This window comes from Zosterops lateralis (assembly GCF_965231275.1).
Source record: "Zosterops lateralis genome assembly, chromosome: Z".
Classification (NCBI taxonomy): Eukaryota; Metazoa; Chordata; class Aves; order Passeriformes; family Zosteropidae; genus Zosterops; species Zosterops lateralis.
Genome location: NC_139800.1, coordinates 77,365,292 through 77,379,491, shown reverse-complemented (window position 1 = coordinate 77,379,491; position 14,200 = coordinate 77,365,292). Strand labels below are relative to the sequence as shown.

At 41.3% G+C, this 14,200-nt stretch overlaps 2 protein-coding genes across 2 annotated transcripts; one reads left to right on the top strand and one right to left on the bottom strand.

Moving 5' to 3' along the window:
* The first annotated feature begins 1,445 nt into the window (after nucleotides 1-1,445).
* Nucleotides 1,446-6,753, top strand: LOC310922649 (membrane-associated progesterone receptor component 1-like). Its single transcript, XM_083883352.1, has 3 exons — nucleotides 1,446-1,798; nucleotides 3,502-3,657; nucleotides 4,804-6,753. Exons 1-3 carry the CDS (start codon nucleotides 1,483-1,485, stop codon nucleotides 4,902-4,904), a joined length of 573 nt encoding a protein of 190 aa, XP_083739478.1. The 5' UTR covers nucleotides 1,446-1,482; the 3' UTR covers nucleotides 4,905-6,753.
* A 2,051-nt stretch (nucleotides 6,754-8,804) lies between these two features.
* LOC310923038 (A-kinase anchor protein 17B-like) lies at nucleotides 8,805-13,835 on the bottom strand. Its single transcript, XM_083884097.1, has 4 exons — nucleotides 13,605-13,835; nucleotides 12,606-12,765; nucleotides 11,286-12,512; nucleotides 8,805-10,753 (listed from the first exon to the last, which is right to left on the bottom strand). Exons 1-4 carry the CDS (start codon nucleotides 13,692-13,694, stop codon nucleotides 10,617-10,619), a joined length of 1,614 nt encoding a protein of 537 aa, XP_083740223.1. The 5' UTR covers nucleotides 13,695-13,835; the 3' UTR covers nucleotides 8,805-10,616.
* Nucleotides 13,836-14,200: the final 365 nt, after the last annotated feature.

Sequence of the window (14,200 nt, the reverse complement as noted above, 5' to 3'; positions counted from 1 at the left end):
GGTCCTTTGTGTTATTGCATTTATTTTATTTTATTTTTACCTTTTTACCTTTTTGCCTTTCTTCTTATTAAATTGTATTTCTGACTTGGAGCCTCTCACTCGTTTTGCTTTCAAACCACAACACTTGCCAAGAAAACAAAGATGTGCACGAGCACAGCTGGAGCAGGTGCAGGGAATCACAGAATGGGTCGGGCTGGAAGGAACCAGAGTGGGTCATCTGGTCCACCCTCCCTGCTCAGGCAGGGTCAGCCCCGAGGCACAGGATCACATCCAAATGGTTCTTGGATCTCTGCAGTGAGAGACACCCCACCAACTCTCAGAGCAGTCAGTTCCATTGTGTAATCACTGCACAATAAATAAGTTCTTCCTCAGGTGGAAGAGGAAGGTTCAGGTGAAACTTCCTGGGCATCAGTTTCCTCTTGTCTTAGTGTTCGGCACCAGAGAGCTGAGCCTGGCTCCATCCTCCATCCAGCAGGGCCTGGCTGGTCTGCACATCCCACTGAATTATTAAAAAACTCTGGCTATTGATCTAATACCAATATCCAACTATGACGGACAAAGACTCTCTAACAGTTTAAAGTTAGAAAGTGTATGTTTATTACACGCCGGGCAGCGTGCGGGATCCTCCCAAATACACACACTGCAATTTACAGATGATCACAGGGTCCTTTATGTACAGGAGTATTGAATACCCAAAACACAAATGCACATTCATAACTCTGGTCCATCCCATTCCCCGCTCCGTATGGTAATTAGCCCAAAAAGCCATTAACCATGCGTGATTTGTTCTTTGAAATGGGTGGGTGGTCTTTTTTTATGGGGTGGGGTCCCAAAATGATGAAGTAAGATGGGTCTTCCTCTCTTTGACTTTTTAACCTTTAGTGTTACGTGACAGCTGAATCCTGTTTTTTCCAGGACTGTTTGATCTATGATTGTATTGTATTCATGGGGTCTATTGATTATTCAGGATGCAAAAGCCTAGTTTGACAGGTTCCATGATTTATCAGTTCCTTCCATGATTTATCAGTTCCTTCAGTCTGGCTTCTGTTAACAAAAGGGAAGTTTAGCTCCCTTACCTCAGCAATATCTATTTTAACTAGAGCCTTTAATTCTTCCAAATCAACGCTTCACCATCGCGGCAGCCCTGACTGGGGTCTAACGCCGCCCGAAGTTATTTTTCCCCAGAATTTCTGTAAAGAATTTTCCCAGAAATGCTGTCAGAATTTCAGTGTGCCGGGAGCGCCCTCCATGGCCGGGCCCGCAGCGCCCCCTACCGCCGGCGGCGGGCATGGACCCACCGCGCCCGCCAGGCCTGGGGGCGGCCCTGCCGCGCCCTCCGCCCCTCCTTCCCTTCTCTTCCCTTCAATTCCCCTCCCTTTCCACCGCCCCTCGGCTCGGTCCGCCCCCAGGCCGGGCAGGGTGTGCTCGTCGCCGCCACAGCCCGCTGGGAGTCCTCGGAGCGGCCGCACTGTGCACAGCGCCATGGCCCGCGAGGAGGTGGCGGCGGCAGCCGGCGAGGAGGGCGAGAGCGGCGGGCTGCTGCTGGAGATCGTGGGCTCTCCGCTCAACCTCAGCCTGCTGGGCCTCTGCCTCTTCCTGCTCTACCAGATCCTGCGGGGAGAGCGGCCCTCGGCGCCCGCGGGCGATTCGGACCCGCCGCCGCTGCCCAAGATGAAGCGCCGCGACTTCACCCTGGAGCAGCTGCGGCCTTTCGACGGCGTCAGCGACCCGCGCATCCTCATGGCCGTCAACGGCAAAGTCTTCGACGTGACCCGCGCCAGGAAGTTCTACGGGCCCGGTGAGGGCGGGGACGGGCCGGGAGACGGGCCCGGGCCGGGTACTGGGCGTGTTGTGCCCTGGGGGAGCGTGGGGAGGGTCAGGGGCCGGGGCTGGCCGGGAGAGCCTTCCCGCAGTGGGATCCTGCCTGGCCCCATCCCGGGCCTGGGCCCCATGCCGGGGTTTGGAAGGCTTGGAAGGCTGCGAGCCCCTGCGAGCCCCAGAGTCAGGCCCCGCTGTTGTAGAAACTCCGGCTTTGCCAGTCCACATTGTTTCATTATTCTCGATATTTCACTTCCCCACAGCAGGCTATAGGTACCGTAAGGGGTTGGGCGGCTTTGAGGCCTGGGTTGCAGGCGGCAGAAGAGAAGTGTTCTCTCGGTGTTGACACACCTGCTCCCAGATTTCAGTGGGTATCACTAGATTGCGTAATATTTATACTGAATCCTTGGTAGTTTAGATTAAACCAGCTTTCTGCCAGGAGCATAGTTCAAACGTGCAAAGATTGAATGACCTGTACTCGTAGAGCAGCCACTGATGAGGTGGAGGGGAAGATGTGCACACAGGTGAAAGAGTTTTATCACCGCCACGGCCGCAGGGAGTTTTATTTTTATCAGAGGCTGCCTGTTAAAAGGGCTCACTGAGGCTCGCTGATTTGTACCAGGATCTGCCTGGCATAACCATTCCTGAGCTGTCCAGACAGCCTGCTAGCTGCAGTAGTGGGCTGCCAGTGCTGCTTAGAGACAAGGAGGAAAATGCAGGAGACACCGTGTTTTTGAAAGCATTTATATTACTGCTTCTGGGCCAAACAGAGACGAGACTGTCACTGAATAACGCCGGGCTGTAACTTTGCATTCTGCAGCAGTCAGGATGATACGTGCAGGGGGTTAGATGTGTGGCTTTGTGCAAAGTAAAACCCACTTGATGTAAGGTCCAAGCTTTAAATGCTGCCTTCCTTGATGACAGTAAAAGCTGCCTGTTGCATCTGATTTGGTAATTGGTGGTTCACCACAATGTCTGGCTAGTTCGATTTTTCATTTTAATGGAGAAGATTCTTTTTATTAATTTAGGAAAAAAGCACACTCCAGAAGTTGGCACGTGCTCCACAAAAACCAGAATTCACATCTAACCTCTTTAAGCTCCTTTTAGAAGAACTTTGAATGTCTAGTTGAGCATGCAGTATCTCAATTTTTGGCTTGTCATGTAAGCAAGTTAATCGTTAATGAAGTTTAGCAAGAGTTTTATCTTGATGCCTCTGATCTGCTGTGAGTTGCATGTTTTGATCATTTGAGTTCATCTTGCATTTTGTTTTAACAGATGTTTCCTCCAACTTGATAAAATCTGGTAGCTCCACTATATTTTTTGTCAAGCCATCCTTTCATGTCAAGTCAGGGGTATCACCCCAGACACAGAAATCCCTTCTCTGTTTCTTATTCCAAGGATGTGCATCCCAGTCTGTATGCTTATCCTCACCCTGTTTATATGTGCCACACACTGTTGTGTGGGTTGTTGTTGTGATGTTTCAGCAAACCTCAGTATCTTTCTCCATGGCCTCTTCCTCTGTTTTCTCTTATTACCAATTAAAATAAAACATTAAAGCCTTTCAGAAGCTTGAGGCACCTGATGCATGGCTCAGGGTAGAAACTCACCATCTGTTTTAGTTTGGAGACTGATCCATGAAGATAAGATAGCAATAATGCTTTTATTTATGTTTTTATTTTAAAGAGGGCCCGTATGGGATCTTTGCTGGAAGAGATGCATCCCGGGGTCTTGCCACTTTCTGCCTGGATAAGGAGGCACTGAGGGACACGTATGATGACCTCTCTGATCTCAACGCTACGCAGCAGGAGACCTTGAGGGACTGGGAGTCACAGTTCACTTGTAAGCAATTTTAAACCTATTTACAAAGAAGTAGTTAACTGGTAATTGGGGAAGCAATAATTAAAAGGCTGTAACCAGCTGGAAGCATCATATATATAAATGATAGAAATTGCATACACCGGTAACTAGTATAGTGGAAATAAAATGTGTTTTCTTTTTAAATCTAGCGTTGAAAGATTTGCTATAACCAGCCACAATGCAGTTTTCTCCACATGATGTCTTTAGAAATCTCAGTCCTGACCTGATGTGCCCCTACTATTTTGGCCCTCTTCCTGTTTTAATTAAGACTGTTAATCATGCCACACTGAATGGCTGTTTTATTATGCTAACAAGCTTGTCGCAGTAACCAGAATTATGCTATCAAATATCTGACTTGAACTGGTGTTAAAATCTACGTTTGTAAGTGTTGAGCATCAGGACTGACAGTGAAGTCCATTCTTTTTATTGCTGTGTTCCTATTAAATATGGCAACTAGTTGCTTTAAATTGTTATAACAACATTGCTAGTCTGAAATAGTTGTAATCAGGGGCTTCTTTTGCTTTGTTGAAGTTGACAGATAGGCAACATAGTATAGCTCTCAGTCCCTACTTGTAAATGATCTTGGCATTTTTTACATGCTCAAAAGAAGATATAAAATAAATCAGAGGCTTAATCACATAATCGGATAACAGATCCATCTTTATCTTTGGGAGAAAGGCTCTCCCTTCTGTCTTAATACACATTATAAAAAATAAAATCTCCTCCAAGTTGTGTATATGTGTGCACATATGTATGTGCGTGTTTAATAAAGGTAAATAGTCTAACAATGCCTTTGGTTGAAAAACCAGCTTTGGCATTGGCAAGAGGAATAATCTCGGATTTTGTTTCTTTGGCTGGGTGAGTCAGTCAGTTTGTGTTTATTCATCTTTGGGTTTAGGCAATAAAATGAGAGTTACATTCACTTCACATGATTCTTACAACAAAAGTAATAGTAGTTCAGGTAGTAGTTGATTTCAGCTTTTCTCCTTTCTCCCAGTGCTTGGAACAGGTTGCTCAGGGCTTTTTTATTAAAATATACTCATCCTGTTCATTCAGAAAACAGTTGGAGGAGTTTCAAAAGGTGTCTCTTGAAGGCAGAAAAATTACTTGGATTTTTTTTTTTCCCAGTTAAATATCATCATGTTGGCAAGCTGCTGAAGGAGGGGGAGGAACCCACTGTGTACTCTGATGAAGACGAAAAAGATGCCCGGGATGCAAAGAAAGAGTAGATACTGCAGTGAGGAACCATCTATTTTCGAAGCATAAAGGATCATTTGTAACATTCCACTTCTGTTTCACAAGGTGCAGCAGCAGCAAGGCTTACAAAAGGTCCAGAGGTACCGTGAATGGTTTTTTTCAAAGATTTCAAATTCAGTGGGAGGCTTCTGAAGGTCTTTGAGCTGTCTTCCTTTAAACCCACATAATAAGACGTATACATGACAAATGTCTGTGCAAAAATAAACCGCAATTTTGGCAATAAAGGACTGTTTTTTCTGCTATCACCATTTAGTTCAAAGTAGGTTGAAATCAAGTTTTTCATTACCAGCCTAGCACTGTGGACACAAATGAATAACTTCACATATGTAACACAAACACCACTAAATCTTATTTTGTGTTAGCTTCTGCAGGATCTGGCCCCTGGATTGTAATTCCTTTAGAAAAGGGACTATATTTTGTTTGCCCACAAAGCATCATACTCATTTGTTGTGCAATGTAATTCATTATCATGTAAGATATTTTGGCTTTCAAGGCTTTCATTAGCAACTGACAGATGAAACACTAACTGCTTTTAAAAAGATAAAGAATTTTTGAGAGGTTAAATCACTTTTAAATATTTAATAAAGACTGATGAATGATTGATGTATTCAACATGCATACTTCTGCATAGACTAAAATTCTCTGTTCACTTTTAAAGCACATTTATAGTGTTACAAAAGTTTAGATAATGAGTGGAACTAGGCATCCCTAAAGGTACACCATGGAGTGTGACTTGACTATTGCTCATTCTGTTTTCTTCTTAGTAAAAAGCACTCCTGTGAATGTTAGTGGAATTATATTAAACCTGGAAAATCAGCTGGTGTTGATTCCTAGGCCTAAAATACAAGAAGTTGCTGGTATGGCATGATTAGCAAGTGCTCTTGTACAGACACCTTTACCTAGAAGAAAATCATTACTGGTCAACATAACTTACATAAGTTAAGTACAAAATAAAACAGTGTAAGCTGTTCCTGCACTGAGGCCTTTGGTGGTTTGGAATGTTGCCATTAAAAGAATTGGCACAATCTCATGCATAACCAGCAATGTTATACCTGTGGACCTGACCTTTGAGTTGCTTTTTACTTATTTGCTCTCTTGGCTTACCTCTATGCTTAATTACTCTTTTTTTTTTTTCTAAGTGACCTGCCTCCTACCTAGAGAGGGCTGAGTAAATGGATATGACCAAGGACAAACGTAAATGTTCATCATCCAAAATACTTCTCTAAAGCTTTCTTATAAATTCCAAGATAAGTAATGATTTGCTGATCACTTGCAAACTTGTCCAGGTGACTCAACTAGTGCAGAATATGCAGGGTGCCTGTATGGTGTAGTTCCCTCTATTTCACTTCTCTGGCTCAGCTGTCTGGTTGTTTCAATTTGGCAACATGACCAAAATGATCAACTGAATCCTGAGTGGGAAGGTGTAAATGAGGCAAAAGTGTTGGGAAGTGGAGTGTGTTGTTACACAACAGCAGCTTTCATAAACAAATTGACACCACGTATTAAAAGTGCCTGAGACCATCTGTGGTGAGAACAACTGACCCTCCCTGAGTCCCAACACTATCTGGGGATTTTCTTTGGTTGCACTGGGCCTTCCAATGAAGAGCAAAGTTGTTAGAGCCAGAGAGATTATGTAAAGTGGTACTGTATGAACTACCTAACAAAGGTCTAGAGACACGTGTAGACCTTGTCATGACACTTGTGTTGCTATTTTATTTTTAGAGACATTTATACTCTTTGCAAACTACTACTAATGGTTTACCTCAAATTGGAGATGTGCTTTTATTTGTTTAAGGCAGAAAATAAAATACTCTTGCATAATGGTGGTGTTTGTTTTTATTTACTGCAACCAAACATTTAATACTCCCCTAATGTTTCAAGTTTTATACTGTCTTTCTCCAGTGTGTCACATTATCCAACGCACAGATTGAGTAAAATATGTTATAATGGAATGCTTGTAAATGCAGTTCACTAGTAAAACTTTAACAGAATATTAAATAGAGAACATGCTCTGTTGCAAAAACAGTGTTAGGCAGAAAAAAAACCCCAAGTAATTGTTAATACTGAGCAAAAGCTGGAGCTTTGGAAGGCTGTAGCCTACCCTTCAGTGGACCCAACCCCTGACTCTTAAGTTACTACATAAAGTCTCCTGAGGAACTAACACTATTTTAAGTATTAATCTGTATATCAGAACGTTATGCATCACAATGAAAAACAGTAACAAAAATGATGCAGAAAACAGGCAGTAACAAAAGACAAAAGCTCATTGTTAATACTTCTTGGGGAGGAGGGATGACGCTTTGGTAAGACTGTTAGTTTTTCAGGGAAAACAGAATTTCTTGTGAAAGAAAAGAATATGTCACAAAAGCTGCTCATAAAGCACCAGGCATGGGTTTTGCATTCTTCCGAAGTGCTGAAGAAAATGGATGGATTTTAGCTTCCTTTTTAGTCTGTTCATTACAACTTAAACCCTTCTTTCAACAATGACTGGCAGCAATGACTATGCAAAAAGAACCATATCAGGCAGCTTATGAGGCTGTTCCTTAACCAGGTAGGACACAATAATCAATTAAATGCAGAAAATGTCACTAATCTCCCTCCTCTGACATGTCCAACACCTGTCACAAAGATCTACTCTAGGATAAATCAAAACAATTGAGTCATATATTATTTCCACCAGGAAAACTCATACTGTAAACTGCTTTGTAAAATTCAGATGTTCTTTAACCTGGACATCATCTGCCCTTAATCACCTTTATTAGCTCTTATGTCTGCTGTTTCAGTTAAACAAAAAAAAAAGTTCAGTATTGAATGCTTCTGTTGAAAGTTATGTAAGGGGTTTTATGAAAGGTGAGGCATTTCTATGCATTGCCTGGAATCCCTGGATTAAGAAGAAAGGGCTTTATATTACAATTGCTGTATTGTATTTCAAGCTGATGGGCTGATTTAATAATGAGCCTAGTGTATTTCTGTTTTAAAACCAGCCTGTAGGATTTTGACTTCAGCATTAAGCACAAGGTACAACCCACAGGTCTCATATTTTCAGTAACAAAGCATTGTTCAGCCAACTTCTCTTCACACCAGCTCTATGAGGAGGCACTTCCACTAGCTCTGTACAGAAAATTAGATTTGATGGCAAGATCTGCAGTCTCAGGGTCCAACTTCATACATGTCAGAGTAAACAATGTTTCCATCAAAAGCACCCAGCCTCTTGAAACAACAGCTGGACACAATAGCACACATCAGGTTCAAACTAAAGGTGTGAAATTATGTCAGAAATGTTCTACATTTCCATTGCTGAACTATATAAATGCTGCTTTTAATGCATCTTTTAATCTAATAAATGTTTTAATTACCAAAACATTCTGTAACTTTCATACATGGGATGTGGCATTTGTAACAACTAAATACAATCTACAAAGCCATGCATTTTACATTTTAAAGCAAGCTGTTACATGAATCTTTAAAGATTAGCCTTCAGGATAATAAAATGATACTAAGCAGTCCAGTGTATGAAAAGGTGTGGCTCATATTAAATGTGCTGACAGGAAAAAGAAAATATTCCCTGTGAGCATGGTGAGGTAGTGTCAGAGGTTGCCATAAGAAACTGGATGCTCCATCCCTGGAAGTGTTCAAGACCTTGATGGACACTGCTTGGAGCAGGTGGAAGGTGCCCATGCCCTTGGCATAGTGGCTGGAACAAGGTGGTTTTTAAGGTCCCAATCCAAACCACTCTATGATTTTGTGAAAAGTGAAATTATTATTTAAACGCCTGAAATCGGGTTCTAAATAATGTCAAATAGGAAACACAGAAGTTCTCTTTTGGCATGAAGATTACAATGATGTCTCACACTTTAAAGTGCATGCATATTTTATTAACTAACAATGTTTTACATGGAATGAGGACTTGAGAGATAAAGCAAATCCTTTATCAGTTTTAGTCAATACAGGTGAACGCATTAAGCAATTACAGAAATGGAGTATTTATTTGTTATTGGTTATTGTGACAGCATGTTGATAAAACACTGGAAATTTACACTGAGGAAATCTTTAGTTCCTTCTCCCCTAGATTAACAAAAAGAAATACTTCCTCACCTGTCACCAAAAGGCCTGTCCATGGGAAATGGGTACTCATGGACACAAAACTGTCTATAGATTGACAGAGGGGGAAGATTTGCTATCTTTAATCTGCAAATATTGCATAGAGAAAAAACACCCTTGGTATGTCACATCAGTGCAACTGAAAACATTTTACACAGCCAACAAATACAACAGTCCCTCTTCATTATAACTGTATAAAATACTGAAATGAAGGCTTAAGAGGGGCCTAAATGTTCCCCAAAATAGTCAGAAAATATTTCTGTCAAGAAAATAACATCTCTTTAGATAAAAGCAATAGATTAACAGTACTTTGAGTAGCAACCATTTGTCATTCATGATCCTAAAAAGGCACTCAACATCTGAATATATGAACAGAAAGACTGATAAAACCTGGCTTAGAAGCCTATAGGAATCACCACCATTGAAGACTGGGGGAAAGCCTGTCTACCACAAACAATTACAATTATTCTTTTTTATTACTGTTTATTAGAGCAGAAGTTACAAACATGGGTAAGATTTTATGTAACGAAGGCAACATTTTCACATTAACTTCATCTACTAACATGTAATAAATAAAGCATAAAATGAAAGCTGCAATAATCAGTGCATTGAACTTCAAACTCTGTATCTTGCTAAGGGACTTTGTCCAAAAGCAATTGTGGCTGTCTTCTAGATATAGCCAGATGAATAAATATGGACATAACTCAAGGTCCTAGACTGCATTTTCACATTTTTATCTACATGCAGCACAACTCTAGCAACATTTCACAATTCCTTTGGAAAGCATTTTTGTAAGCAAACTCATACTAAACAGCTACCTCACTAAATGTGCCTTCAAAATCTTGTGAATTGTCAACCTGCATTTACATGGGGACTGTCAGCAGGCTGACATGCACTGCCCTTTCATTATCTAACACTCAGAGCTTTGCTTAGACAACCATTCACATTCCTGGAAGCACTACATTGGGCATAAGTTCAGTGAAATCCTTTCTCCCAAAGGCCAGCAAGCTTTCAGAAACACTTCTAGAATTATGAATAAAAAACAAAGATTCTTCTAATGTGAGTTTTACAGAGGATGGCACTTCTTTCACATTTGGAAATCTATTATTTCTCAAAATTGAGTATAAATGACCCCCACACCTTCCAGTTCCAGCCTTATAACAATCTGATAGAGGAGCCACTTCATATGCTTGCTCTAGGATTAACAATTAGGTTTTTTCCCAATGACACATTATTAGTAATTAGTAATTTACATGATTCCCTGCATCCAACCAAAGTGTAATGTTCCAAGATCTCAGACTGTGTCCTTTCAAGTTCTTTAGCCACTAGTCCATGGAAGTTTGTTCTAGCTCTGGGGAAAGTTGGAAAGTTTTGGTCCCATTATCCAAAAGGCAAATACAGATTCTGCTTTTGTGGCTCACTACACCAGTTAGATATTGTAACCAAAGGAATTACCCAAGTAAAAAAAAAAATTAAATAGAAAAAAAAAATCCAACCCAGTAGTTCATATACATTTTAATAATCAAAGGGCTTTCTTCTCCCACTTCTTTATAAAAACTTCAGAGCTATAATACAGTAGCTGTTCAGCATCCTCTTCTGGGCTCTCCTCCACAGAAAGTATCTGAGAAGGGGTTTGTCTGAATTATCTCAAGAGGAAATAGAGGGCATCCTCTGACATCTGCATCCATCTCTCTTCTCAACATTAATTTCCTCTCATCTCCTGTAGATAAGAAAAAGTTTCTTGAAATGATTTTGTCAGGTAGACAGAGAGGGAAAGGGAGGTGGCTGTAAGGGCATCCACCAACCATCTGAAAGGACAGTAAATTGTAAAAAATGCTCCAAGAACAGCCAGTAGCAATCCTGCCTGAACATCAGATGTATTCTAGCTATGTAAAAATTTACTCACCTGAAACAGTACTTCCCACACAGCTGTGGCACACATTGAATTGTCTATCAATGTTTTAGTTGTTTAAAGCATGTTGATACCATGCACGTTGTTAACAGAATAACCACCCATCTGCTAATGGCCAGGGAAGATACTGTGCTACCCAATATTACTCTGGAGCTGCAGCTGTAGCTCTGTTTCAGAGCTAAACTGAACAAACCCTTAATTGCAAAGAAGTTGCACTGGGTTTTTTTATGCCATGCTTGTACCTTTTAAAACCATACATCACTGTAAGAACTGTAGCAACTTCACCTGCCACAGACCTGTCAAATTCAGCCTCCCTTGCTGTGGTGTCTCTCTCTCTCACCTCTCCTCCAAAAGGTCTCCTGAAGGGGCGAGCCATCATGAGGGGTAACATCTGGTGCTGCCATAGACGTGTGATGTGTTTTGAATTTCACTTTTTTGTGCAACATTTTCTTACATTTTCTCTGTATCTTTCTGAGCGACTCCAGCTGCATGCAATTGTCCATCTCTGAAAAGCCACATTCATCAGACAAAAGATTAGAAGAAAGCTTTTTTTGCTTTTTCTTCATTTTATGAGCATTTTTCTCCTTTTCCCTGGATTGCCTCTCACTTTTCTTTCCTTCATATCTTAATTTACTACTAGACCTCTTGTATGACTTTTTAAGTTTAGGTTCACACTGCCTTGCCAAGCTCTCATGGACAGAATTAGAACAGGAGTTGCATTGGCTGATTTCCTTCTCTTGACCTTCCAGAGCTACATTTTTATGATAAACCATTAATTTTCTTTCCCCAGGTCTTGCAGACAAGCACCCTTTATTACAACTGCTGTCAATTTCTTCATACCTTCTTTCTGCTTTCTTCACTGAGCCGCCACATGCCTCTCTAAAGTACTCAGAATCACTGAGCTCTTCCAACAAATCCTTTAATCTGCAAGCAGATCTACATGTTCCATATGTGCCTTCATGACCACCATCTTCTTTTTTGAATTCCTTATTACGAGTAACAATAGTGCACTCCAAAGAATGATTCAGTCCAGCATGTGGTAAGTTATCAATAGTGAGTGAGTCATTCCTCTGCACTTGCAGCTTTTTTGCAAGCTTTCCCCCATGGACCTCGCTTTCTAGCTTTTTGTCAAGTCCCCCAAGAGTGACCACCAGTCTACAATTACTATCAGTACTACAGTTTCTCTTGTGGAGGTTTTGTACAGGACTCACTTCTCTGAAGTTACTCAAGGTGATGTCAAACCCACTACCATCATCAGACACCACTCTCTTCCACCGGGACTCACTGGCAGCAGTTTTTGGCTCTGAGCAAACACGCGCATAGTGTGGTGTCTGGTAGTAGTTCAGTAAATAATGGATGAATTCATCAGTCTCATAAACCTTCTGCTTTTTGCAATCATCTTCCTCAGGCAGTGTCTGCGTGTGAGGTACATCCAGAGGTGTGTGGTGCCTTCCACGGAGAGGTTGGATGACCCTGCCGTCCTGGGTGACCGTGATCAGCAGAGGCGCACAGCCCTCGGCGGAGGAGTCGCGCACATTCCTGCCAGGCAGTCCATCAGAACTTGGGGCTGGAGAGGGATCATTTAAAATAGTCCTCACTATGTGACAACTAGGTGCATGGAAGTTACTCACATCTCCTTCCTCACAACATAAACCACTACCTTTTTGGGTTAACGGGCGCTTAAACTCCTTACGTTTCAGCTCCTCGTGTGTGCGATAAAGCGAGTTAATCAGCTCCTGCTGTATGTCTTTAAATGCTGTTTCAGAAAATGAATCATCCTTCTTTACATCCAGTGAAGGATCCACTTTTTGACTTGCCAACTGTGAAACCAAGAAAATAGAAATTTATTTAACACACCACATTCATAATTAAGAAGGCCAATGTCAGATGTAATGGGGTCCTAAAACTCATGCAGAATAGCAAGGGTAGCCTCTAACTCCAGCTCATAGTAATTTACAGTCCTTTAGAATTACATTAAGGATTGCAAAAAATAAACACTTGTTAAAAGCTGCAAGCAAATTTTTCTCTGCAAATAGAGGAGACAAAGCCATAATAGAAAATTAAAACCCTTTTTCATTTGAAATCTTTTTTGCCTAAAGCACTAAAATAAACCCACAAACATTAATCTGTGTGCAAAACACTCAAATTTTTATCACTTCTCTCCTGACTTTCTCAAGACATTGTCTGAATCAAACTGAAATAAGCCTTGTAATGAGTGCTGGCCAAGAAAAAAGAAGAGGCAATTAGAAATGCAGCTGGTATAATCTGTGCCTGTTTAATTCAGCCACTTGCAGACCTGAGACCAAAACAAGCAGAGAGAGCATCACTTATGTCCCCACTCCAAAATTCCTTGCTTGCAACACTGGATCAAGTCTAATAAGAGCTAATACAGCCTTTCCAGCCCTATTTTTTAATTCAGTAAAGACAAGGTCTTGAAAAAGCACCAAAGGCAAAGTTTCAGGGTGAAAATGCACTACGTTTGTTTTCAGGGCAACACTAAGAGCAGATTGTCACTAGACATGGGCCTCAGGCCTTCTCAGTGTTCAGTCAGCTCCAAAGCAGTCTTCTGAACAGCACCAAGATATCAAATGTCTAGTGAATTATTCAAGCTCTAATAAATACCCTTAAAATTTTAAAATACGTTTTAAAATAGTCTTACTTTCACACGATTTAACAGCACTGTAAGCAGTCTGACAGACTCCACTCTTCTCTGAGCTAGCAGGGATTTCCTTTCTTCCCATTCAGGCATATTCTCTGGCCACTGCTGTTCTTCAGCCGGTACCTTCTGCTGCCTTGGGGGATGTTCCTCATCTCCATCTATCTGCCTCTCTTCTCTCCTCTCGGCTTAGCTTTCCTTTTTCTCTCTTGAACTTCTTTTCATCACCACGTCTTTTTCTAGGTAATTATCAATATGGGACAATTTAGATGACACTTGTTTTACATTCTGCATCCTGGGGGAATTGGATGTAAGTCTTTAAAGTGCTAGTAATAAGCAAACACTCATCAAGAATCACATGTGGCTAACAAGGAATCTCATTTGCTTAAATAACATTTTGAAAAAAACATAAATTACACACACTCAACTGATCCCCACAGTTAGAAAGTTGTCTCCTCAACAGTTTGCATTTTTGGGGTTTTTTTATAAGCACTGCCAAGATAACATCATCACATGACGGTTGGTCCCCAAGGACACAACCACAGACTAATCATTCAGCTCTAATTCTTAGATTAACAAATCTCCCCTACAGATTAGCA

Coding starts and splice junctions, on each gene's coding strand:
- LOC310922649 (XM_083883352.1), top strand. CDS start 1,483: ATGGCCCGCGAGGAGGTGGCGGCGGCAGCCGGCGAGGAGGGCGAGAGC. Junction 1,799..3,501: donor CAGGAAGTTCTACGGGCCCG/GTGAGGGCGGGG, acceptor TTTATTTTAAAG/AGGGCCCGTATGGGATCTTT. Junction 3,658..4,803: donor CTGGGAGTCACAGTTCACTT/GTAAGCAATTTT, acceptor TTTTTTTCCCAG/TTAAATATCATCATGTTGGC.
- LOC310923038 (XM_083884097.1), bottom strand. CDS start 13,694: ATGCCTGAATGGGAAGAAAGGAAATCCCTGCTAGCTCAGAGAAGAGTG. Junction 12,513..12,605: donor GCGCCCGTTAACCCAAAAAG/GTAGTGGTTTAT, acceptor ATCCCTCTCCAG/CCCCAAGTTCTGATGGACTG. Junction 10,754..11,285: donor GGAGACCTTTTGGAGGAGAG/GTGAGAGAGAGA, acceptor TCTTATCTACAG/GAGATGAGAGGAAATTAATG.